At 39.5% G+C, this 25,097-nt stretch overlaps 1 protein-coding gene across 2 annotated transcripts in view; it reads right to left on the bottom strand.

Annotated features, from left to right (window-relative positions):
- Positions 1 to 24,794, bottom strand: part of PDE8B (phosphodiesterase 8B) — a 71,149-nt gene extending 46,355 nt beyond the window's left edge. The window contains exons 1-3 of one of the 2 annotated variants that reach the window (XM_070743213.1): positions 24,459 to 24,794; positions 3,608 to 3,667; positions 2,575 to 2,765 (exon numbers count right to left, since the gene is read on the bottom strand). In XM_070743213.1, the coding sequence (XP_070599314.1) occupies positions 2,575 to 2,765; positions 3,608 to 3,667; positions 24,459 to 24,755 (548 nt within the window). In that variant the 5' untranslated portion in view covers positions 24,756 to 24,794. The remainder of the gene's footprint in view (positions 1 to 2,574; positions 2,766 to 3,607; positions 3,668 to 24,458) is intronic. The other variant, XM_070743214.1, reaches the window with a different exon arrangement.
- Between the last annotated feature and the right edge of the window lie 303 nt (positions 24,795 to 25,097).

Raw genomic sequence — 25,097 nt, 5'->3', positions numbered from 1 at the left:
CTCTTCCTTTAGAAGGATATTGTCTCAGAAGTAATTCACCTGAAACATTATATGGACCATATGGATGGTGGTCAGCAGTTAGAGAAGGAATATGGGTTGTTCAAAACCCAACGTAACAGTTTTGGCTTCTACAAAACTGGCAAGAACAAGGTTCTATCAAAGCCCAAACTGACTGATTATTCATTTAACCCACTCAGCTTATTATAACAAAACAGTGAATGTCACAAGATCCTGAATTTGGTATCATGTATCCTTCCCCAAGAAGAGGAATATAAGCCTCAATTTCATCTGCCATATTCCCGATTTTTTTCCGCATGTACTTAATGCTGAAGTTACAAGTTTTAGGCAGAGCTTAGACACAGTGTTAAAGCAAAACATCTAGTGTTCCTCCAATTTTCGCGGGGGATGCGTTCCGAGACCGCCCGCGAAAGTCGAATTTCCGCAAAGTAGAGATGCGGAAGTAAATACATTATTTTTGGCTATGAACAGTATCACAAGCCTTCCCTTAACACTTTAAACCCCTAAATTACCATTTCCCATTCGCTTAGCAACCATTTAGATTATTACTCATCATGTTTATTTATTAAAGTTTATTAAAAAAATATTTATTAAAGGCAGATGAAAATTTGGCAATGACAGATGACGTCATCGGGCAGGAAAAACCGTGGTATAGGGGGGAAAAAGTGCAAAGTATTTTTTAATTAATATTTTTGAAAAACCGTGGTATAGGCTTTCCGTGAAGTTCGAACCCGCGAAAATCGAGGGAACACTCACTACTTCACAGTTAATCTTTTGCGGATTCGCTACTTCACGGGTTTTGAAAGGGGGCGTAAATCCATTAAATCCACTGAAAATTTTAAATCCATTAAAAATTCATAAAATTCTTTTACAGTACTACTGTACTCTATTAAAGAAACTGGTAGAATATCACATGTAGTTCCAGCTGAGAAACATTATACAATGACTGTTTAATGCAAAGGGTGGGTTTTAAAAGTCCAAATACTCATTAAATACATTAAAAAATATGTTTCCTCTACTTCACGGAAATTCGTTTTTCACGGGTGGTCTTGGAACGCATCCCCCGCGAAAAATGAGGGATTACTCTATATGAAGTGGAACAGCAAATTACATGTTTGTGTGCTTCAGAACCTAGTCTATAAATTAGAATCTGGAAAAGTCTTCATCTATGCCAGTCCAGCTGACTATTGGCATTTTTTCCGCCAAAAATCAGACTCCAAGTGAATTTTTTTCTAGCCAGATTTGACACATTACCTCCAGCTGTTAGACATGATAAGATCCACTGTTTTGAATTTTTTTGCTACTATGGTTCTCATGCAACATAAGATGTCTTATTATTTTGCACTTTTTACAGAGATTTATGAGCCATATTAAACATGCCCCTTCTAAAAGACTTTTCTGGCATAGAAGATGAAATATAGATCTCATTCCTCCTATCCCACTGTCAGATCAATATTACATATTTCACAGACAAATTTTGTTTAGCAGTCATGAAAATACACTCTTGGATTTGCCATAGCATAGCAGAATAACTACAAAATTTTTGAAACTACTCAGATTGCTAATGATGCTACTACTATAAGTAACATGTGTAGAGGTCCAGGGTCCAAAGATAAAAACTTGAACATCTCAAATGAGTCCCTTTATCTTTTATTAACTGGCTAGTGCAATTTTTCTCTCGCTCAATAAGTGAATTATTTCTGGTTTTGATTTTACTTTAAATGAATTATTTTTACTTTAAGTGAGTTGTTTCTGGTTTTGATTTTACTTTGATTTTACTTTCTGAGTTCAATTTTCTATGTTACTTTTTTGTATTTCTATATGCTTCATCCGACCAGCCAGCAATCATCAATAGAATGTACTTCTACTGTTTACACACTGATTTAATTTTATAAATGCCCTAATGGATGGACTTTGGAGGATCTGATCTTTGATTGCACTACTATGTAAGTAACTATTTGCAATGTAGATGTATCTCACCCTACTATCACTTAAAATGGGCAGTTTAGTCATCATAATTTTTACTTTCTCAGCAAGACTCCTGATCTTATTTTTGGTTAATGGAGAGCCATCTCCCAGGCATGTCTTTTATTCGACTTTATGCCTGTCATTGGAAGACAGAACAAGGAAAAAATACCATTTTTCACAGGATTCTGGCATATCAAAACATCTTCCTAGGGCCTCCACAGACTGGGAAGTTGCCATGACTACATGATCAAAGCCCTGCTGCTTTTTCATATATGTTGCATATGTAACACATGTAAACACATGTAAAAAGGCACAGCTATCACCTTGATTTTTATTTATCTCTTTCTCATAAATGCCCCATGTAGAGAATTGATAAATTCTTCTCCTTAAAAATCTTAAAATCTAGCTTTTTCATATTCAGAGATTTTACACACTGATTTCAGATGGAAGAACATCTCATCATATGACAGCCCACTCAATTGTCCAGAAACAGTTTCACCACTGAAGTTAGCAAGTGAATATAGAAATTGCATAATAGTATTTTACTATACTGCCAGGGTCATATGAAATACAAGTACAAGTAATTACCTACAGATGGCTTCTGCATCAAAGTGTCTGGGGTTTCGATAATCTATAACAATTATTTCATGATGTTTATCAAGAAAGCATTCAAGTGCTGATTCTGGTGTCCGAGCAATGTTACACTTATACCCAGCTTTATTACAAGCCCACCAGAATCCATCACTCTGTTTGTCTTCTTTTGCAAAGATTAACAATACCTATAAAATGCAGAAGATAGTTTAACATTACTATGCATTTAAAACAATAATTTTGGTCTATGACAATATGATAAAATAAAATAAAAATTCAACTAGCTTCTTTCAGTGTGTAATTAACTCAGTGATGTTTAGTTTTTTTAAAAAAAAAAAATCCTCAGAGCCCCCATGGATACATTAACTTTTCAAAAGCAAGAAGTAAAAAACAATGTTTTAAATGTCTGTACATATTTGAATGTTATTTTTACTTTTAAAGACACAAGCTTTACCTATCGTCTGTCTGTCTGTCTGTCTGTCTGTCTGTCTGTCTGTCTGTCTGTCTGTCTGTCTATCTATCTATCTATCTATCTATCTATCTATCTATCTATCTATCTATCTATCTATCTGTCTCTCTATCTACCATCACCCAAATTGTTGGGGGCAATATGCTGTCTCTGTAAACCTTAGAGAGGGCTGTAAAGCACTGTAAAGTGGTATATAAGTATAAGTACTACTGCTAAATACTATTACTAAGTGCTATTGCTCTCTCTCTCTCTCTTTCTCTCCAACTTCCAGGATATACCCTAAAAGAGCACCATTGTGCCTACCATCCCTACCCTATTGTCCTATTGCCTAATTTACCTGTATCTACTTTGCTAATATTTATGTTTATACCAATATCTACTATCTTGTAAATGTCTGACAAATAAATAAATAAAATAAATAAAGTACTGTATATTTAAAGGATTCCATTTGATCCAAAGAAGATCCTTTCAAAACCTTTTTTTTGGGGGGTGGGGGATTGTAGTACTTAATATTTATTGGTAAAATAAGACAGTTTTTAATGTCAAAAAGAGAAGTCCTACCTGAATAGGATCTTGTGTCAGTCTCATAGGTCCAATTTCTGTCTCAGTAGTTGATGCCTGCTTTAAAAAAAAAGCATTATATAAATCTTGGTTTTGTCCCATTGTGAATCTATATTAATGGCATTTCATTACAATGATTAAACCAGTGCATAAAAATAATTTATTGTACGCTAATTTTGTCTACAGTCCTGGTTTCAAACAAAGCCCAGTCATATACATTTTTGTGTTTATAACACAAAATTATTCTTTCATATTTGTACAGACTTCAGAATTCTGGACTTCCCTGCATAGTTGTAGGTGCTCCAACACTGGAGAATTTTAGAAAAGATTGGACAACCTTTCTCTGAAATGGTACTATAGAGTTTCTTGTTTGAGCAGGGGGTTGAACTACAAAACCTCTAAGATGCTTCCTGTTCTGCCTGACTGGCTCAGGCAATGCGTAACAGTCCAAGGAAAAGAAATCAAACACACACATGCTCTGCTAATCAGCAAACTTGTATTAAATAAACAAAAAAAGATTACTCAAAATAGTTCGTAGTGTCCGAAAACAATGCAAGGCTTACTTCAGCCGCATACAAAAACACAGGAAAAAACAAACAAAGACAACCTGGAATGAGCAAAGACGTTTCAGGAGTCCTTTTGAATTTTTGGAGCAAACAGCAAGTCCCAGAGTTTTCACCTCCCATTTGTCTGAAAAAGCTGGGTTGAAAACTCCAACGGCACGGAACAGAAACTTCAGAGCAGGAACCACAAAATAACACAGATAAACAGCCACAGTTTGCCTTGGCCTTTGTTCCCTTTTATCCCTTTAGCCCTCATTAAGGGAACCACACCCAGCCCTCAGTATAAGAACCACACCCAGCCCAGGTGCTCCTATAATGACTTGTAATACTCCTTAAAGTGATCCCTTCTTTGCATAGCTCTTCGGCTACGCAGATCAATATATTGATCTGCAGAAGAACCCAGGGACGAAAGACTGTCTGAGGGACTGCAGGCGAAATCCCCTGGGCTGTCTGCTGAACCCTGCGTCCCAGTCGCCTCGTCCTCCTGGCTGTCTGCCACGTCTTCCTGGCTGTCTGCCACATCTTCCTAGCTGTCCGCCACATCTTCCTGGCTGTCAGCCAGGCTTTCGCATTCACTTTGTGCCACGTCTCTCCCATCTGTGGGAACAACGGCTGGCCCAGGCCCAAACACAACACTTCCCAACTCTGTTATTCTATCAAACCTACTAAACACTGGTGCAACATCTACAAAAGCATTGTAATATAACTGTAGCAGTGTCACTGGCCAAGAACTGAGTTTGTTTATTTATTTATTTGTTTGTTTGTTTGTTTGTTTGTTTATTGGATTTGTATGCTGCCCCTCTCCGTAGACTCGGGGCGGTTAACAACAGTAATAAAAACAGCATATAAACAATCCAATATTAAAACAGTTAAAAACCCTTATTATAAAACCAAACATACACACAGACATACCATGCATAAAATTGTAAATGCCTAGGGGGAAAGAGTATCTCAGTTCCCCCATGCCTGGCGGCAAAGGTGGGTTTTAAGAAGCTTACGAAAGGTAAGGAGGGTGGGGGAAATTCTAATCTCTGGGGGGAGTTGGTTCCAGAGGGCCGAGGCCACCACAGAGAAGGCTCTTCCCCTGGGTCCCACCAAGCGACATTGTTTAGTTGGTGGGACCCGGAGAAGACCCACTCTGTGGGACCTAACTGGTCGCTGGAATTCGTGCGGCAGAAGGCGGTCCTTGAGATAATCTGGTCCGGTGCCATGAAGGGCTTTATAGGTCATAGCCAACACTTTGAATTGAGTGAATGCAATATTGTACCAATTTTAGTTTCCAAGTGGTTTTCATGACAGCCCCAAGTAAAGCACGCCACAATAGGCACTGCCTTATGATAAGTGCGTGAGTCATTGTTGCAAGGATCCAGATTCAAATGATCCACTCCTTCAGCATGAATCTAGTTCACCTAAACTATTTTGGTTGCTAAAAAAAATAAAATAAAATGAATTTTTAGTGAAGAGAATTTGAAAAATGCTTTTGAGAATTATAACTGGTTTAATATGGTGATACAGTTTCACTTTTATTGGAATAAATATTGTTATTTGGAACACTTCCAAAAACAGTTTCCCGCAAAAACACATCAAGAAATAATGCTCAACATGAATCCTGTTTCCCTGATCTATAATCTGTCTCATTCATGCTTCTTTAGTGGTATCCAACATATACTAAATTGTTTATTCTAACATTAATAGCCTGCTCAATTAGCCCAACTCAAACTCTCTTACTGAGTTACATCGTAAACACAATGCAGAATATACATACATTTCATTAACACTGTCAGTAATATGTAGCTAAGCATTTACATTAAATGCAGTTCACGAAAACTGTGGCTGCACTACAAAAAAGAGTACAGTACTACAAAGCTGTCTTGGTGCCAATTTCATGATAATTTTTGCACAGCAAGTTAAATTAGTATTATTGTAAGATTTCTATGCCAGACGTGTTTGAGATTCATAACAAGTTCTCCAAATAGCTATTCTCAATGTAGTACATCAATGGTGAAATTTAAAAATTTTCCCAACCAGTTCTGTGGGTGTGGTTTATTTTGTAGGTGTGGCTTGGTGGTCAGGTGACTGGGTGGGCGTGGCCAACTTATAAAATGTAGTGAAATTCACTTAACAACATTCTCGCTTAGCAACTGAAATTTTGGGGTCAATTGTGGTCGTAAGATTTTTTCTTTCTTTTTTTCCTTCCTTCCTTCCTTCCTTCCTTCCTTTTTCCTTTCCTTTCCTTTCCATTCCATTCACTTCTATTTCTTCTTTCCTTTCTTTCTTTCTTTCTTTCTTTCCTTTTCTTCTTCTTCCTTCCTTCCTTTCATTTTCCTTTCCTTTCCATTCCATTCACTTCTATTTCTTCTTTCCTTTCTTTCTTTCTTTCCTTTTCTTCTTTTCCTTCTTCTTCCTTCCTTCCTTCCTTCCTTCCTTCCTTCCTTCCTTGGCAGTGGGAGAAGGAAAAAAGTGCTTTGGGAGGGTGGGCGGCCTGGCCCAGCAGCAGTGCATCCTCTGTGATGTGCCATTCTGGAGCGCCATTGCCGCTGCCACCACCCGTTGTCTGCCTGGCTTTGATTCCAGGGCCTTTGCGGGCTGGGTAGTGTCAGGCCACGCACCTATGGAGCTCTGCTGGTCTCAGGCTCTGGAGGTGGCAGGGGCCTTGGCGGGGCAGGGAGACAGTGGCATTGCTTAGAGGCCCAGCGGATGGGTGTGTCAGGCAGTCTCTGAGCCTCACCAGGAAGGTAAACTGAGCACCAGCCAGGCCCGCATGTGCTCCTGCCCATCCCTCACTCCAGCCACCGGACCAGGATATCTGCAAGACCGCCTTCTGCCGCACGAATCCCAGCGGTCAGTTAGGCCTTCTCCGGGTCCCGTCGACTAAACAATGTTGTCTGGCGGGACCCAGGGGAAGAGCCTTCTCTGTGGCGGCTCCGACCCTCTGGAATTAGCTCCCTCCAGAGATTAGAACTGCCCCCACCCTCCTTGCCTTTCATAAACTCCTTAAAACCCACCTCTGTCATCAAGTGTGGGGGAACTGAGACATCTCCCCCTGCCTATGTAGTTTTTATGCATGATATGACTGTATGTATGTTTTTTATATTGGGGTTCCTTGCTTTTTAGACTTTTTAAATGTACTATTGTTAGTTTAGATTCTAATTATTAGATTTGTCATTATCTATTGTTTTTATCACTGTTGTGAGCCACCCCGAGTCTACGGAGAGGGGCGGCATACAAATCTAATTAATAATAATAATAATAATAATAATAATAATAATAATAATAATAATGACAAAACCTGTATTGTAAGGCCATGATAGTTGTTTTGTCATCTACTTAATCCTGCTCACCCCTGCAAATAACCACAGCTGGTTATTCCTAAAACATAGGAAGTTTAATGTTTCCAAATGTAAAATAATGCACTTGGGGAAAAGGAATCCTCAATCTGAGTATTGTATTGGCAGTTCTGTGTTAGCAAAAACTTCAGAAGAAAAGGATTTAGGGGTAGTGATTTCAGACAGTCTCAAAATGGGTGAACAGTGCAGTCAGGCGGTAGGGAACACAAGTAGGATGCTTGGCTGCATAGCTAGAAGTATCACAAGCAGGAAGAGGGAGATTATGATCCCGCCATATGGTGAGACCACATTTGGAATACTGTGTTCAGTTCTGGAGACCTCACCTACAAAAAGATATTGACAAAATTGAACGGGTCCAAAGACGGGCCACAAGAATGGTGGAAGGTCTTAAGCATAAAACGTATCAGGAAAGACTTAATGAACTCAATCTGTATAGTCTGGAGGACAGAAGGAAAAGGGGGGACATGATCGAAACATTTAAATTTGTTAAAGGGTTAAATGAAGTGGTTTTAATAGGAAAGTGAACACAAGAACAAGGGGACACAATCTGAAGTTAGTTGGGGGAAAGATCAAAGGCAACATGAGAAAATATTATTTTACTGAAAGAGTAGTAGACGCTTGGAACAAACTTCCAGCAGACGTGGCAGATAAATCCACAGTAACTGAATTTAAACATGCCTGAGATAAACATAGATCCATCCTAAGATAAAATACAGAAAATAGTATAAGGGCAGACTAGATGGACCATGAGGTCTTTTTCTGCCGTCAGACTTCTATGTTTCTATGTTTCTATAGCTGAACAGTATCATGACGCCCCTTACTCTCCGAGCGATATGCATCAATCCATGCTACTGATTCATCCATTCCTGCTAAAGAATTTAGAACAAAGAAATGTGAACGCATTTGAATGCTAATGACACCCACAGTGAATAACAAACTTTTTTCATTTTCATAACTGATTAAGAGTTTTGATGTCTTCTCTGCACAGAGACTTCAAAATATCACACAAATAGCTTCTTGTGACTGGCAGAATCATTTCCAGAACAACGGTTCTTACCGATTTGTTGGAGGCTCTATGTATTTTTATTCAAGACTACAATTTTCAGGACACTAGAACTACTCCACTTTTGTACAGTATCCGGGAAAGTAGACATCGTGCTCTAATGAAATTGCTGCATGACTTGTCAGGAGTACACACAGCCTATATTATTCGTGACAGAACTAGTAATGAGATTCACCAATATTTCTCCTTCACTGCCATGCCATTGTGCAAACTTCTAAGAGCCAAACTAGATGTGACAATGGGTGCTGTATAATGCATAGAGGGCGTACCAGTTAAGAGCAGCTTTACTTCATCATGGATAAACCCCAAGGCCATTCTCCAAAGCTGAGGGCAATGGTGGTGTTAAAGACACTTGTATATTTGCTGCCTGAAGAAGCTCTTTTTATTCTGTCCGTCAGGGCTACCCTGATAGGAACAAAAAGACTTCGAATGACGTCAGCAGGAATGAAAAGCTCCGTTAACCTCTGGGGTACCGAGGTATCATTTCAGCTGACAGATTCTGGGACCACGTACTGCATGACTGCAGGATATTTATCCTTGAGCTCTGTACTCTATTTTTGGCACTAACATCATGCTCTCCTGGGGGATTCCACTTTTGAGAGAGAAGAAAAGCAGAGAATTCAGCCCAAGATACATCTGCAGACCTAAAACTTCCATGAAATAAGTGCTTTAGTTATTCAAAAAGAACGGCTTCATACCCATTCCTGCACATTGAATGCATGGGTTTTCCAAGGCTCTGAATGGCTTTAGTATGTGCCATTGATCTAGACTGGCAATTCATCTGAATTAGCATAAGATAGTTTCCAGTATTCCTAGCCACACATAGTAATCTTCACTTTACTAAAATGAAACCAGTCCACAGAATAGTTTCACTACAATGTGTTTTTATATAAAGATCTTGTGGCTGATTGCTTGATTATTAATCCAGCCTAGAAGATTTTTGGGGATGGGAAGAAGAATATAGCAGAGAAGGAGCAACACATATGATATGTCCCAGCATTTAATGAACATTTCATTTTATTTTTCTAAGCTTAGAAGAATATTAAAGATGTTAGTACAGACTCTCCAATTGGTGGTGGGGTATATATGTATGTTGTCAGGTGATGGGTGCACCTTCACAGGACACTGTTTTTATGTTGTTTGTATGTAGTCTGTGTGTTTTAACATTTAAAATTAATTTAAAAAATTAAAAAAAGAACATTTCGTTTTATTTTTCTTGCTATGATTGAAAAAAACACTGTATGTTACCCTATTTCTTTATGCTGAATCCTTTGTCCAAATTTCCAAAGCATCCTTAGAAACAGGGAGCACTGGCACAAAATTGTCAGCAATTTTATTTAATTGGATTTGTATGCCGCCCCGAGTCCTCGGAGAGGGGTGGTATATAAATCCAATTAAATAAATTAAATAATAAATAAATAAATAAATTTAAGCCAGAAACAAAAATTCTACCAGGCTCTTTCTGTAACACAGTTTTAATGGAATTAATATTTATTATTTTATTTTATTTACTTATTTTGTCCAATACACAATACACATCGAAGAGAATAGACAAGTAGTAATATATATAAAGAAAAGGATAGAATAAAAGATATAAAAATAGGGGAGAAGATATATGAAAGGAAAAAAAGATATATGAGATAAAGGAGAGACAATTGGACAGGGGACGGAAGGCACACTAGTGCACTTATGTATGCCCCTTACTGACCTCTTAGGAACCTGGAGAGGTCAATCGTGGATAGTCTAAGGGAGAAATGTTGGGGGTTAGGGGTTGACACTACTGAGTCCGGTAATGAGTTCCACGCTTCGACAACTTGATTGCTATGCCGCCCCGAGTCTACGGAGAGGGACAGCATACAAATCTAATAAATAATAATAATAAAGTCATATTTTTACAGTGAAGTTTGGAGCAGTTAATATTAAGTTTGAATCTGTGGCGTGCTCTTGTGTTGTTGCAGTTGAAGCTGAAGTAGTCATTGACAGGCAGGACGTTGCAGCATATGATCTTATGGGCAATACTTAGATCGGGGTTTAGGCGTCGTAGTTCTAAGCTTTCTAGACCCAGGATTGTTAGTCTAGTTTTGTAGCACACAGCACAGAGTAGGAGATAGGAAGTACATATAACAAATCCTTAAGAGACACCATGGAAAAATATTTAACAGGGAAGAAAAGAAAGAAGAAGAGAGACGGAGATAATGAAACAAACGTAAGTCTTCCGGAAGCTAAGATGAAGAAATGTGACAAAGCTTATGTAGCCCTTAGCTTCACTGTGACTACAATGGGAGACGAGGAAAGGCCAGTATGTATACGGTGTCTACAAATGTTGACGGTATTAACAGCATGAAGTCAAATAAATTAAGGCATCACTTAAACACATTACACCCCAATCACGCTGATAAGTCACTTGAGTTTTTTCAGCAAAAACGTGCTGAATAATTTATGTATGTATGTATGTATGTATGTATAGTATGTATGTATTTACTTACTTACTTACTTATTTATTTATTTATTTATTTTGTCCATTACGCAATATAGTATATACATATAGTAAATATAATGAGGGTTATATATACATATAGTAAATATAAAATGAAGGTTATAGAGGATATACTCATAGAAAAATATATCTAAGAAAGAAGAGAAGAGAAGAAATAGGAATAAAGTATATCAATGAAAGAATAGAAGAAGAGATATAGGAATAGGAGAAAGGTATAGGAGATATAGGAGAGCAATAGGACAGCGTCTTAGTTCTAAGCTTCCTAGACCCAAGGTTGAAAGTCTAGTTTCGTAGGGTATTGTTTCAAGTGGAGGAGTGAAGGGCTCTTCTTGTGAAGTATCTTTGAACATTTTCAAGGGTGTTAATTTCTGAGATGCGATATGGGTTCCAAACAGATGAGCTGTATTCGATGATGGGTCTGGCAAAAGTTTTGTACGCTCTGGCAGTGTTCCCTCTAATTTTTTTTTGGGGTGGGCGGAAAAGTATAGTGTCTGAGTGGCAGTCCCTTCGGGACTGGGCGGCACAGAAATATTAAATAAATAAATAAATAAACAAACAAAAAACAAACAAACAAACAAATAAAAAACCCACCCTGTTTTGCCTCAGAGAATTTCAAAATAAAATACTGTACTGTGTGTCTATAACAGTGAGCTCATAATAGGGCAACTCTATCAATATCAAAATGCCACTTAAATAGTTGAGCTAGTTTCAAACTAGATTTAGATTTTCTTTCTCTCTTCCTTACTGCCATTCTTTTTCTTTCTCTTTTCCTTCCTCTCTTTTTTCTATCTGTTTCTCTCTCTTCCTCTCTCTCTCCTTCCCTCTCACTCTTTCCCTCTTGGTTTCTGGGCAGGTTTGGAAAACTCTGAGTTGATGATGATTTTTAAGTGAGCGATTGCTCACTGCTCAGCTTAGAGGGAACTATGAGCTCTGGTGAGTAGTGAGAAATTGCCAGAGCAGAAGCTATGTAGGATTAGGTTAACAACTCTTGAAGCCTTCTTATTTATTTTATTTATTTATTAATTAGATTTGTATGCCGCCCCTCTCTCCAGACTTCTTAGCTATGTTGTTACAGTGGGCTTTGGCATTTAAGTCTTTTGTTATTAATATTGCAAACAATCATCCCAGCAGAGAGTTGGGGAGGCACAAAATGTTTAATTCTTCCTTGGAGGGTGGGGAACATAACAGAATATAATTGAGAAACACTGCTAATCTCCATGTCAAGGCCATTGCTTTCTAACTGCTAGGTTGGCAGGAGTTGGGGCGAGGATCGGAGGTCTGTTGCATGGCACAAGCTGGCAATCTCAAAGACTGCTGGCTTTCCAACTGACAAGCCCAGTGTCTTAATCGCTGAACACTGTGCCACCCACTAGTGAAATAAGAGAGAATTTAAAATGCTTTCCCCCCCACCCTTCCATTCAGTTGTATCTGATTCTTGGAGTCTACCTGGATGAGTCCCTGCAGTTTTCTTATCAAGGTTTTTCAGAAGTGATTTGCCATTGCCTACTTTCTAGGGCTGAGAAAAAATGACTGGCAAAAGATTATCTAGCTGGTTTTAAACCCAGAAAGAAAAAAAACTAGAATTCATGGTCTTCCTTTTTCTAGCCCGATGCCTTCACCACTACATCAAACTGGCTCTCTTAAAGTGCTTTACTTTGCTTAATTTATAGTCTATTAATATTTATTCAATTTCTGTAGCCATACAACACAACCAGATGGTTCTGAATGGTTTACAATTCTAAAATTATCAAATAATTAACAACATTAAAACAGTAATAACATCTGCAGAATAAATAAATACAAACAGCATCTATAATGATTAATCAACTAATAGTAAAGTCAGCTAATGGTCCCCTTAACACATTCCCAGCCCCAAATTTGGGTATATAGCCAATTTTTTAAAGCCTTGTGAAATATAATAAACAGATATAATCTGTATTTCACTCAGAGACCTCAAATAATTATTAGTTTGTTACTGTTAGTTGCTTCAGTAGTGCATTTTCCATTAATTTGTATTAATATCAGGATTTTATTCCTACAACCCTAATCTTCATATTTTAGACATGATCTCAGAATATGATAAAATGAACAGTTTCTATGATAGCACATGCATTAGGAAAGAAATATGGAAAATTATTTTTTCTGTAGTACAACTATAATCATTAGCTGAATTTTATGAGGAACACATTTGAATATGTGTAGTAGAATGTATTAGCAATGTAACCTCTCAGCTATTTTTTTTCATTACTGCATTATAATTCTGTGCAATAATTGTAATACTTTGTTAGAGCAAAGGCATCTGAAACAGTTTAGTAAAATTGTAGTTTTAAGGGTTTAGAAATCTATGGGGCTACCTTTGAAAAGTGTTCGGAAACTTCAGATCGTGCAGAATGCAGCTGCGAGAGCAATCATGGGCTTCCCTAAATATGCCCATGTCACACCAAAACTCCGCAGTCTGCATTGGTTGCCGATCAGTTTCCAGTCACAATTCAAAGTGTTGGTTATGACCTATAAAGCCCTTCATGGCACTGGGCCAGATTATCTCAGGGACCGCCTTCTGCCGCACGAATCCCAGCGACCAGTTAGGTCCCACAGAGAGGCCCTTCTCCGGGTCCCGTCAACTAAACAATGTCGTTTGGCGGGGCCCAAGGGAAGAGCCTTCTCTGTGGCAGCCCCGGCCCTCTGGAACCAACTCCCCCCAGAGATTAGAATAGCTCCCACCCTCCTTGCCTTTCATAGGCTCCTCAAAACCCACATCTGCCGTCAGGCATGGGGGAACTAAGATATTCTTTCCCCCTAGACTTCTACAATTTATGCATGGTATGTTTGTATGTATGATTGGTTTTATAACAAGGGTTTTTAGCTGTTTTAGTATTGGATTTTCACATTCTGTTTTTATCACTGTTGTTAGCTACCCCGAGTCCATGGAGTGGGGCGGCATTCAAATCAAATCAAATCAAATCAAATCAAATCTATGATTTCCCATATTATAAAGTAGCAAAAATCTTTCTCAGCTACAGAAAAAAATGGATTTTACTAAGCTATGTAAACTGCCATGTTATAGAGGATTCAGAGGAAGGCAGCAAAGCTGAAAGAGATTTGAGATGCCTTGTGAACACAGACTGAAAGAACTTGGGATATTTGGTTTGGAGAAAAGAAGACTAGGAAGAGACATGAAAGCTGCAACCAGATATATAAATGGAACATGGGCAAGAACTATGTTCCAGACCAAGAAACAAAGTCCAGAAGTAAGAGTAGCAATGGCACTTAGACTTATATACCGCTTCACAGTGCTTTACAGCCCTCTTTGAGCGGTTTACAGAGTCAGCATATCGCCCCCAATAATCTGAGTCCTCATTTTAACCACCTCGGAAGGATGGAAGGCTGAGTCAACCTTGAGCCTGGTGAGATTTGAACTGGTGAACTAAAGCCAGCAGTTAGCAGAAGCAGCTTGCAACAGTGCACCACCAAGGCTCATGTATGAGTTGAAGTGCAGCTATCTAAATTCCAGTAAAATGTAAGAGAAAAACTAATGATAAGATCTATGCAGCAATGAAACAGTCTGCTTCAAGAGATTGAGGGTTTTTCATTTATTGGTATGTAGGTTTTAAGGACATCCTAAGGCAGCCATCTACTGAGAATAGCTTAATTTTGTGTGTGTTTGGGGGTGTACATTGATTCAATGTCTTTGTGACCCCTTCCACTTCTCCACATCTATAATTTTATAATTTGGAAAAAGGAGAGAGAATAATCCTCAGTCCTTATGTTGGTCTGAATTTATACAGAGAATACAGAACAAGAGTTAGAAGGGATCTTGGAGGTCTTCTAGCTCAACTTCTTGCGCAATGAAAGGGATTGAGAGCCTATTCCATTGCAGACAAATGGATGTCCAATCTCTTTTTGAAACCTTCATAATGGAGCAACCACAACCTCTGGAGGCAAAGCATTCCAGTGATTAATTGTTCTCACTCTCAGGAAATTTTTCCTTAGTTCTAGATTGGATCTCTCCTTGATCTGGATTCCTAAATGAATAATCAAATAATTTAACTTGAACTCCATGCAACATTATTTGATTATACAACCACCCATTTTCCCTGCATATTCCTAATGTAGCTCTCTCTCTCATTAATAGATAAAATGTATATTTTGTTCTAATTAGAAATGAAACTATTCTACATACTTTCCAAAACCAAATCCTATGGCTATTTTGGAGCCATAACCAGGATACGATTGTCCTTGCAGACAGATTGACTTCTGTCCGGTTTTCATACTTACGATCATCGCTACATCCCCATGGTCAGGTGACCAAAATTTGGGCTTTCGGTAATCGGCACATATTTATCTATCTATCTATCTATCTATCTATCTATCTATCTATCTATCTATCTATCTATCTATCTATCTATCTATCTAATCTATCTATCTATTTAGCTTATATTTATTTATTTATTGGATTTGTATGCTGCCCCTCTCCGAGGACTCGGGGTGGCTCACAACTAGTGTTGGGCGAACCCAACAAAGTTCGGGTTCGGCAAACTTACCCGAACGTGGCAGCGGAGTTCGGGTAAGTTCGCAGAACCCGAACCCGAACACTTCTGGAAATAAAGCCACACGCCAGGAAGGAGACTCCATGATGTCAAAGCCCCACCCCCAGGAAAAAAAGGACGCCGCAGCGGCACTGCAAGCAATACGTCTTCCTGGCCGGCCAAAATAAAGTAAAAGGACAGTGCACACTAAGGACATTATTATTGCACAAAAAACCTTAGCTCTTTCAAATGCCTCTCTAATATACGGTAATTTGGAGAGAAAGTGCCTGGTACCCAGTATTAAATAATCCAGCCTAAATTTGCAAGGAAGGTTACATATTTTCTTGCTCTTCTGAAGTGGTTTTTTTAAAATTGTCCCATCATTCTAATGAACAAGAGTTCAATGTGTAAGTTTAATTTTATAACAAATCTTGGACCTGAATTTCAAATACTCCATGTGCTCATTTTGGATTGTTACATGCACTGAGCCAATATATTCAGACTGCTGAATGTTTCATGTACTTTTTCTTCTCCTTTCAGCTGTCATTTGCAAAGTATCGTTTTGAGCTCTCTTCAGTATTAAAAAGGAAAAAAAACCAACCTCTATTCTGCAGAGTAAGTATTAACCAAACTTAGAAATCCTTTAAGAAATTTCTTTTGCTGTATCAAATTATCTCATTTTAGCTGCAATGTTATTATAGAAGAGGATACATTAGCATAAAATGGCATGTTTTTCTTAGCTCATCTTAGATTACAATAAAACAGGGCCAATTTTCAGACTGCTCTTTGCCCAACTTTATTGTTATATACATGACTTTAATATAAGAATAGAAGGGGGGGAATTGTCCCCTTTTTCTCCTCAAGAAAAGTACATTCCTAATTTAAGTTATATAACTCAGTGATTTTCAACCTTTTTTGAGCCGCGGCACATTTTTTACATTTACAAAATGCTGGGGCACACCACCAACCAAAATGACACAAAATGACACCCTAAGACACTCTCCTCTCTTTTTCCATCCCTGTCTCCTCCCCACCCTTGTGTGTGTGTGTGTGTGTGTGTTGTATACACACTCTTGAACCATTTCCAAAAACAGGTGAGGGCTGGGTTTTTTCTCTTATTCTTTGGGTGCTTTTTATCATATGCTTTAAATCAAGAGTCACTTCTCTCTCTCTATCTTGTTTCTCTCTCTTTCCTCTCATTCTCTGCCTCAATCATTTTCTCATTTCTCTTTTTTCCTCCCCTTTTAGCTCATTTCTCTCTCTCTCTCTCTCCCTTCCTTTCCTTTTCTCTCTCTCTCTCTCTTGCTTTCTTTCTCTCTCTCTTTCTCTCTCTCTTGCTCTATTTCTCTCTCACTCTTTCTTTCTCTCTCTTTCTCTCTTTTTTTTCTCTCTCTTGATTTCTCTCTCTCTCACACTCTCTTTCTCTCACTCTTTCTTTCTCTCTCTCTCTCTCATTCTCTCTCTCAGCAAACAGTTGCGAGACCGGAACTTGAGCTTCCTTCTTCGCGGCACACCTGACCATGTCTCGCGGCACACTGGTTGAAAAACACTGATATAACTAATGGCTGAATATATTCACAATGAAAATAACTGACAGCTCTGAAATTCTGCTAGAAGCCTTATTTATGGAAATTTCACAGAAAGTCTTCTGCTTTATCTTGAAAGCAAAATGGGCTGTGCAAAGCAGTGATTGTTATTCTTCAGCATCCCAAATCTCCTCTCTTTTTTGAGCCTTCTGTCTAAGACTGTTTGAAATTTATTTATTTGTTTGTTTGTTTGTTTGTTTGTTTGTTTGTTTGTTTATTTATTTATTTGATTTGTATGCCGCCCCCTCTCCGCAGACTCGGGGCGGCTAACAACAGCAATAAAACATTATATAACAAAATCCAATACTAAAAACAGTTAAAAACCCATTATTATAAAAAACAAACATACATACAGACATATCATGCATAAAATTGTAAAGGCCTAGGGGGAAAGAGTATCTCAGTTTCCCCATGCCTGGCGGCAGAGGTGGGTTTTAAGCAGCTTTCGAAAGGCAAGGAGGGTGGGGGCAATTCTAATCTCTGGGGGGAGTTGGTTCCAGAGGGCCGGGGCCGCCACAGAGAAGGCTCTTCCTCTGGGTCCCGCCAAGCGACATTGTTTGGTTGATGGGACCCGGAGAAGACCCACTCTGTGGGACCTAACTGGTCGCTGGGATTCGTGCAGCAGAATGGTATGACCCCACAGGTGATTCTCCAAAATTTAAGGAAGAGAACACAATAAGGATACCTATATAACACAGTACATTTGGCTTCATTGCCCTGTCAATTACTGCTCTCTTAGGTACCCTTAACCATCAAAGGTTTAACCAGTAACCCAGTAAAACTGGCTAGTAGAATTACATCAATTTTTGAGGGTTATGCACCCATTTAGCCTAACACAAATGTGTCTTGCCTATAAAGGTCACAATTCAAAGTGTTGGTTATGACCTATAAAGCCCTTCATGGCACCGGACCAGATTATCACGGGGACCGCCTTCTGCTGCACGAATCCCAGTGACCAGTTAGGTCCCACAGAGTGGGTCTCCTCTGGGTCCCGTAAACTAAACAATGCCGCTTGGCGGGACCCAGGGGAAGAGCCTTCTCTGTGGCAGCCCCAGCCCTCTGGAACCAACTCCCCCCAGAGATTAGAATTGCCCCCACCCTCCTTGCCTTTCGTAAGCTACTTAAAACCCACCTCTGCCGCCAGGCATGGGGGAATTGAGATACCCTTTCCCCCTAGGCCTTTACAATTTTATGCATGTTATGTCTGTATGTATGTTTGGTTTTTTATTATAATGGGTTTTAATTGTTTTTAGTATTGGATTATTGTTATACACTGTCTTATTATTGCTGTTAGCCGCTCCGAGTCTCCGGAGAGGGGCGACATACAAATCCAATACATACATACATACATACATACATACATACATACATACATACATACATACATACATAAATAAAGGATGGATTTATATTAAAATATAGTTAAACAGTAAGAATGAATCACTGCTACATACCTGTATTGGCTAAAGCTGCTGGCATAATTTTATGATTGATAGATCCAGAGATGGATTCCACTTACCCTCCCTACTGATTCGCATTGCTATGTAAGTGCACATTTTGCACACATGTGCTTGCTTTGCATGCACACCTGCCCTATCATATCACGCAAAAACCCAGAAATGACCCTCTGCACATGCACAGAAGCCATTGTGCATGTGCAGAGGGGTTTTTTGCAAGCCGTTATGACTGTAGGACCAGTTTGAGACCATGGACCGCTGGTCATCGCTGCTGGTTCGGCGAGTGGCGATAAATTTCTGCTACCGGTTCTAAAGAATTGATCAGAACTGGCAGCAACCCACCATTGGACAGGTCTGTATCCCGATAGTACCATATTTCAATATAATTGTGGATTTACTTGAAGGAACCTCACAGGGACTTGGAAATGTAAACTGTGAGAAGGAATTTGCAAATGTAAATCATGAGATTATTGGTTCTTTACATCTTTACCCATCTTTAAATATAGAGAGAGATGACAAAAACATAAAATATGAAGGGGAGGTGTTGGCATTGTTGTTACTCTTCTTAAAAGAGCTGCAATACTCCCCTTAAACTTTTTCAGAAAGTAGTAGCTGAACAAAAAACTTAACAAATTATGTCAAGGGAATATACTGTAGCAAGTTGCAACATGACATTTTTAGTTTGCAAAGCACTTGAATTTGCATCCATCTAATCAATGGTTTTATGCTTAGTTAAACTATAATGGAATATATATACTGTATAGTAAAATGCGAGAAATTCTCCCAATGATTGGTCATATAAATAATAATAATAAATAATAATAATAATAATAATAATAATAATAATAATAATAATAATAATAATAATAATTTATTAGATTTGTATGCCGCCCCTCTCCGAAGACTCGGGGCGGCATACAAATCTAATATGCTTTTGTCAACTTACTTGCACAGTGGGGAAAATATGTAAATAAAGTTCTGTGTATCAGATTACAACACTTTTAACTAGATTTAGATGGTTTCCATTTATGTGTTTACATACCGACTATATTTATTAGCTACCTATTAAAACTTTATCCTTGCCAAGATATATATTCATTGGTATATATTATGGATCATTCTTTCTTCTGAAAGAATTGATGTCATTTGCCATACAAAAAAGAAAAGAGATTATGCAACCAAATAAATCATAAAAATCAACAACTATTCTTAAAACCATAAATCAATGTTTAAGCAAATCTACAAGTAAATTATTAGAAATAAGCCAAATCCAGAACATAAATGCAACTTGACTATTATTATATTGCCTGTATACTAATAATAACTGCAAAATAAAAGTTAAAAGAATATATACATATTACACACACACACACATATGTGCATGCATACATATATATATATATATATATATATATATATATATATATATATATATATATATATTACACACGCACGTACGTATGTACATACAGTACATACGTATGTACATATGTATATAAATAAACAGATGGGTCCAACCTTCTCTTGCCAGGGAGAGAATTCTATAGGGAACCAGTACAAAGAAATTACAAAAGAGCAATTTTTTGATATCTGAGAATTATACTTTATTTCTCTCCCTCCTCCCAGGCCATTATTTTATGTGGTCACTAAACAGTCAGCACCAGAATTATTTGGGTATATTCTTTTCTAGGAAGAAGGGAATGTAATGTTTCTGCGAATCTAAAATGTATCATGTTATTTATCTAAAATGTATCATATTATTTATCCATGTTGCCATTATTTGACAATTTACTTCCATATTTTAGTGCTTCGTGACCAATGGGGCTGCAAAGGATCTGGAGATCACATGTAATCTATGAGCTCACCAGTAGCTCTGGCAATCAGGAGCTGATCTTAGCTTGAGCCTTTGCCAGCCTTAGCTTGCTTTGTACCAAGCAGTCTTGTGCTGATCTCATAGAAGTTATATTTGTTGCTTATAATCTCAATTCCTTCACATTGGGATTAATGTGAATCCCAATGGATAAGAATAAACAGTATATTAAGTGTGTTTAGGAAACGTACCAAAATACTGAAAAAAAGGAGTTCTGAGCACCTCCAAATTTTCATCCCTATACTGTATTCGTTTTTTAATTTGGTCCATATGTATGTCCGTGGGTCAGGTACAGATGGTCCTTGACTTACAACCATTTATTGAGTGACTGTTTCAAGTTATAATGGCACTGGAAAAAGTGACTTACAAGTGAATCCTTGCGCTTACAACTGTTGCAGCATCCCTAAGGTCACATTCAAAACTCAGAAGATTGGCAGCCGGCATGCATTTAGGACAATTGCTGTGTCCCATTCAGTGATCACCATTCCTGATCAGCTTCTGACAAGCAAGACCATTGGGTAAAGATGGATTTGCTTAATGACTGCATGTTTACTTAACAATTTCAGTGATTTGCTTAAAAATTATGGCAAAAATAAATAAATAAAATAGGATACAACTCACACCACAACCACCTTGCTTAGGAACAGAAACTCTGGTCCTAATTGTGGTTGTAAAGCAAAGACTAGATGTAATTTGTTTTAGTTCTCCATGAATCTTTTAAGAACCATCTAGTGCAAGGGTCTCCAACCTTGGCAACCTTAAGACTTGCGGACTTCAACTCCCAGAATTCCTCAGCCAGCTTGGCTGAAGTCCACAAGTCTTAAAGTTGCCAAGGTTGAAGACCCCTGATCTAGTGAATGCTAATCCACCATGCTGGCTTTCTAAGATCCATGGCAGCACAGTGGTTTGAATACAGTATTGCAGGCTAATTCTGCTGACTGCCAGCAGTTTGATTCTCAACAGGACCCTTCATGCTGACTCTATAAATCACTTAGAGGACTCTAAAACACTATAAATCTGTATATAAGTCTAAGTCCTATTGCTATTTTGCCTCTTCTTTCCTTTCTTTTAGTTCCACTCCAATGTGTATTTTTAAATGTATTTTAAGATGTTTCTTTATGAAAATGCAATGGTTAGAAATTCCAAAGAAGCATTTAAATGACTCCTGCCCTTATTTCTTAAAATTCCACCAAAGAGTTCCAAAAAATGAATATGTTATCTCCATTTAAACGGAATAGAAGAAAGATGCGCTTAGGATCAGGGGTGGCCTGCTGCCCGGGGTGGGTGGGGGGGAAATGTAGTGGGCTAGCGAAAATGGAGCTCCACCCCAGAGCCCCCAATTTGCACTGAAAGAAGTTGAAAGAAAATGCATAAGCCACACCCACAGTGTGGTAGTAAAATTTTTGGTAGCCCTTCACTGCTTAGAGTCAATAACTATTTCAGGTAAATTACATGAAGAAACAGGGGTTAAGTTCTATATTCTAACCAAGAAAAAAGCAACCAAGTCCAAACATTTTGAACTCGACTCCAGTTGGTACCAGCCAACATGGCTAAGAGCACATGATCCAAAACTCTTCTGTGATCACTGTAGCAATCCTGTCAAATCCCAGGGATTCCCACTGTTTAAGTATTCTTTGAGCACTTACTACTTATATCTGACAATTTCCCAGGAACACTGAATATTCTGTCTGAAGGAACTAGGCAGATATTATCCTTCGTCCATGCGCCAACTGAAATTAATTTATATATTTTCTATTGTTGTTAAGAAAAATATTGGACTTTTCGAAGTAGTCACCAAGACTTGTCCTCCCTCTCTCAAGGGAGATTTTATTTACTTTGTGTCTTCATAAAATGGTTCTGTTTTAACTCATATTCCACAATAGCATATGCAAATTTAGATAAAGATGCCTTCCATCCTTCCGAGGTGGGTAAAATGAGGACCCAAATTGTGGGGGCAATAGCCTAGCTCTGTTAAAAAGTGCTATTGCTAACATGTTTTTAGCTGCCCTGACTCTAAGGAGAAGGGCGGCATAAACATAGAAACATAGAAGACTGACGGCAGAAAAAGACCTCATGGTCCATCTAGTCTGCCCTTATACTATTTTCTGTATTTTATCTTAGGATGGATATATGTTTATCCCAGGCATGTTTAAATTCAGTTACTGTGGATTTACCAACCACGTCTGCTGGAAGTTTGTTCCAAGGATCTACTACTCTTTCAGTAAAATAATATTTTCTCATGTTGCTTTTGATCTTTCCCCCAACTAACTTCAGATTGTGTCCCCTTAAAAATAATGAATGAATGAATGAATGAATAAATAAATAAATAAATAAATAAATTTGGGATTCATTCTGACAGAATAAAGCACATGGATTGATAAAGGTAAATGCAATACAAAGTTTCCAAAATATACAGAATCTTAACCTTGAATTTCAACATGATTCCCACCAGCCAATGTTCAGGGAAGGACACTGGATCAATGTGCTTGTACCTGACCAGACAGGAAAAACCTGGAGAAGAAGGAAGCCCATTGGATGCCATGGCAACCACTGCACCCCATGTGCTTGTGCTGCAGCCTTTCTTGTTGTCAACCTCATGCTCTCTCCCTTATCCCCTTCTGTAGAGCATGGGAGGCTCTTCCCCGACAGCCAAAACAATACCGTGTGGGAGACTAAATACGCTGCCTTTTCTCTAGTTCCCTCGTCTCATTGTGGCTTTCATTGCTCGTCTCCTGGGAAACGGATTAAAAAGATTTCACTAAACAGCCCAAAGAAAGTTTTAGGTTAGGTGGCTCAAGGCGCTTCATCTATTCCTTTTTTAGGATTCAAGCAGCTCCATTCCCCCACTCGCAACACAATTCCCTACGCAACTAGACTTACAATCCTAGGTTTAGAAAGCTTAGAACTATGTCGCCTTCAACACGACCTAACACAGCCCATGGAATCATCTGTTCAATCATCTGCTCAAAATTAAAATTTTGCTACCCGTACTGTGTACCTGACCACAATTTTGCTACCGGTACTGCGTACCTGACCGTACCCATAGGAGCCCACCACTGGCTGTAAAGCACTGTGAAGCGGTATGTAAGTCTAAATCAGAGGTCCCCAAACTTGGCAACTTTAAGACTTGTGGACTTCAACTCCCAGAATTCTCTAGCCAGCTGGCTGGAGAATTCTGGGAGTTGAAGTCCACAAGTCTTAAAGTTGCCAAGTTTGGGGACCTCTGGTCTAAATGCTATTGCTATTGAGACATTCAAAGGGAGATTGGACTGCCATTTGTGCGAAACAGTGTAAGGATTCCCGCTTGGGGGAGGGAGGTTGGACTAGACGACCTCCAAGGTCCCTTCCAACTCTGCCATTCTGTTATTCGATTTTATTTATTTATTTATTATTTAGATTTGTATGCCGCCCCTCTCCGCAGACTCGGGGCGGCTCACAACAAAGTGAAAACAATTTACAACAAATCTAAATTACTATTTAAAAATATTTAAAAGACCCCATGCATAGATACGTATAATAAACGTATCTTATTTCTTTATAGGGTACTTTTCTACAAAGGGAGATTGGACTGCCATTTGTCCGGAATAGTGTAGGGACTCCCGCTTGAAAGGGGGGAGGGGGGACTAAATGACCTCTAAGGTCCCTTCCAACTCTGCCATTCTGTTATTCGATGCATAGATACACATAATAAAAATACCTTATTTTTTATAGGGTACTTTCCTACCAAGGGAGATTGGACTGCCATTTGTCCGGAATAGTGTAGGGAGTCCCTTTTCTACAAAGGGAAATTGGACTGCCATTTGTCCGGAATAGTGGAGGGACTCCCGCTTGAAGAGGGGTAGGGGAGGGTGGACTAAATGACCTTTAAGGTCCCTTCCAACTCTAATAATAATCTTTTAAAAAAAAATCTAATGGATGGCGTCCAGCAGGTGCAATCTTTACCTTGACGCTATTCTGGCTGGTCTGGATCTCCGCCTCGACGCCGCCATAGCAGTAGCGACCCCCGCTCCTGCCCACTTCCCTGCGCGGGTAGGCCGGGCAGTTCTTCGCCGCCGACGGCCGGCGACTCCGGTAGGCGAGCGCCGAAGGGATGGAGTCGGCTGCGTCAGTCTTGAGGAAGAGCCCGCGCAAGGTGGCGGCCGTCCGCTGCGAGACGGCGGCGGTCTGACGCGGCGAATTGGAGTCGTCGGAGTGGATCGCGCCGCTCTGCGAGACCTGGGTGCTGGGGGCGCAGCCCATCCCTCCGCCGCCCACGCCCCGACCGAAGGAGCCGGCGGGGGCCACACCGAGTCCTCTCCCCCGCCCTTCGAGTTCTGAGGGACGCCGAACGGAGCGGAGCCGTCACCTCAGCCCAGAGCGGGAAACTCGGCCGTCGGCCTTGGGTGGCGGCGGCGACCGCGACGGCGGCGGTTGCGACTCGCCATTCCCCCCCCACCCTTCGTCGACCGAGGCTACGCGCTGCCCGGACCGGGACACAGCAGGCAGCGGCCCTCCGGAGAGTCCCCGCGGTGCTCTTTCCCTGCGGCGAGGCCGCCCCGTCCTTCCCCGCCGCCAGGCAGGGACTGGAGTGCGAGCCCGCCG

Source organism: Erythrolamprus reginae, chromosome 2, assembly GCF_031021105.1.
Source record: "Erythrolamprus reginae isolate rEryReg1 chromosome 2, rEryReg1.hap1, whole genome shotgun sequence".
NCBI classification, from domain to species: Eukaryota; Metazoa; Chordata; class Lepidosauria; order Squamata; family Dipsadidae; genus Erythrolamprus; species Erythrolamprus reginae.
Note: the sequence above shows the minus strand (reverse complement) of the source record. Positions and strands in the feature narration are given on the sequence as shown.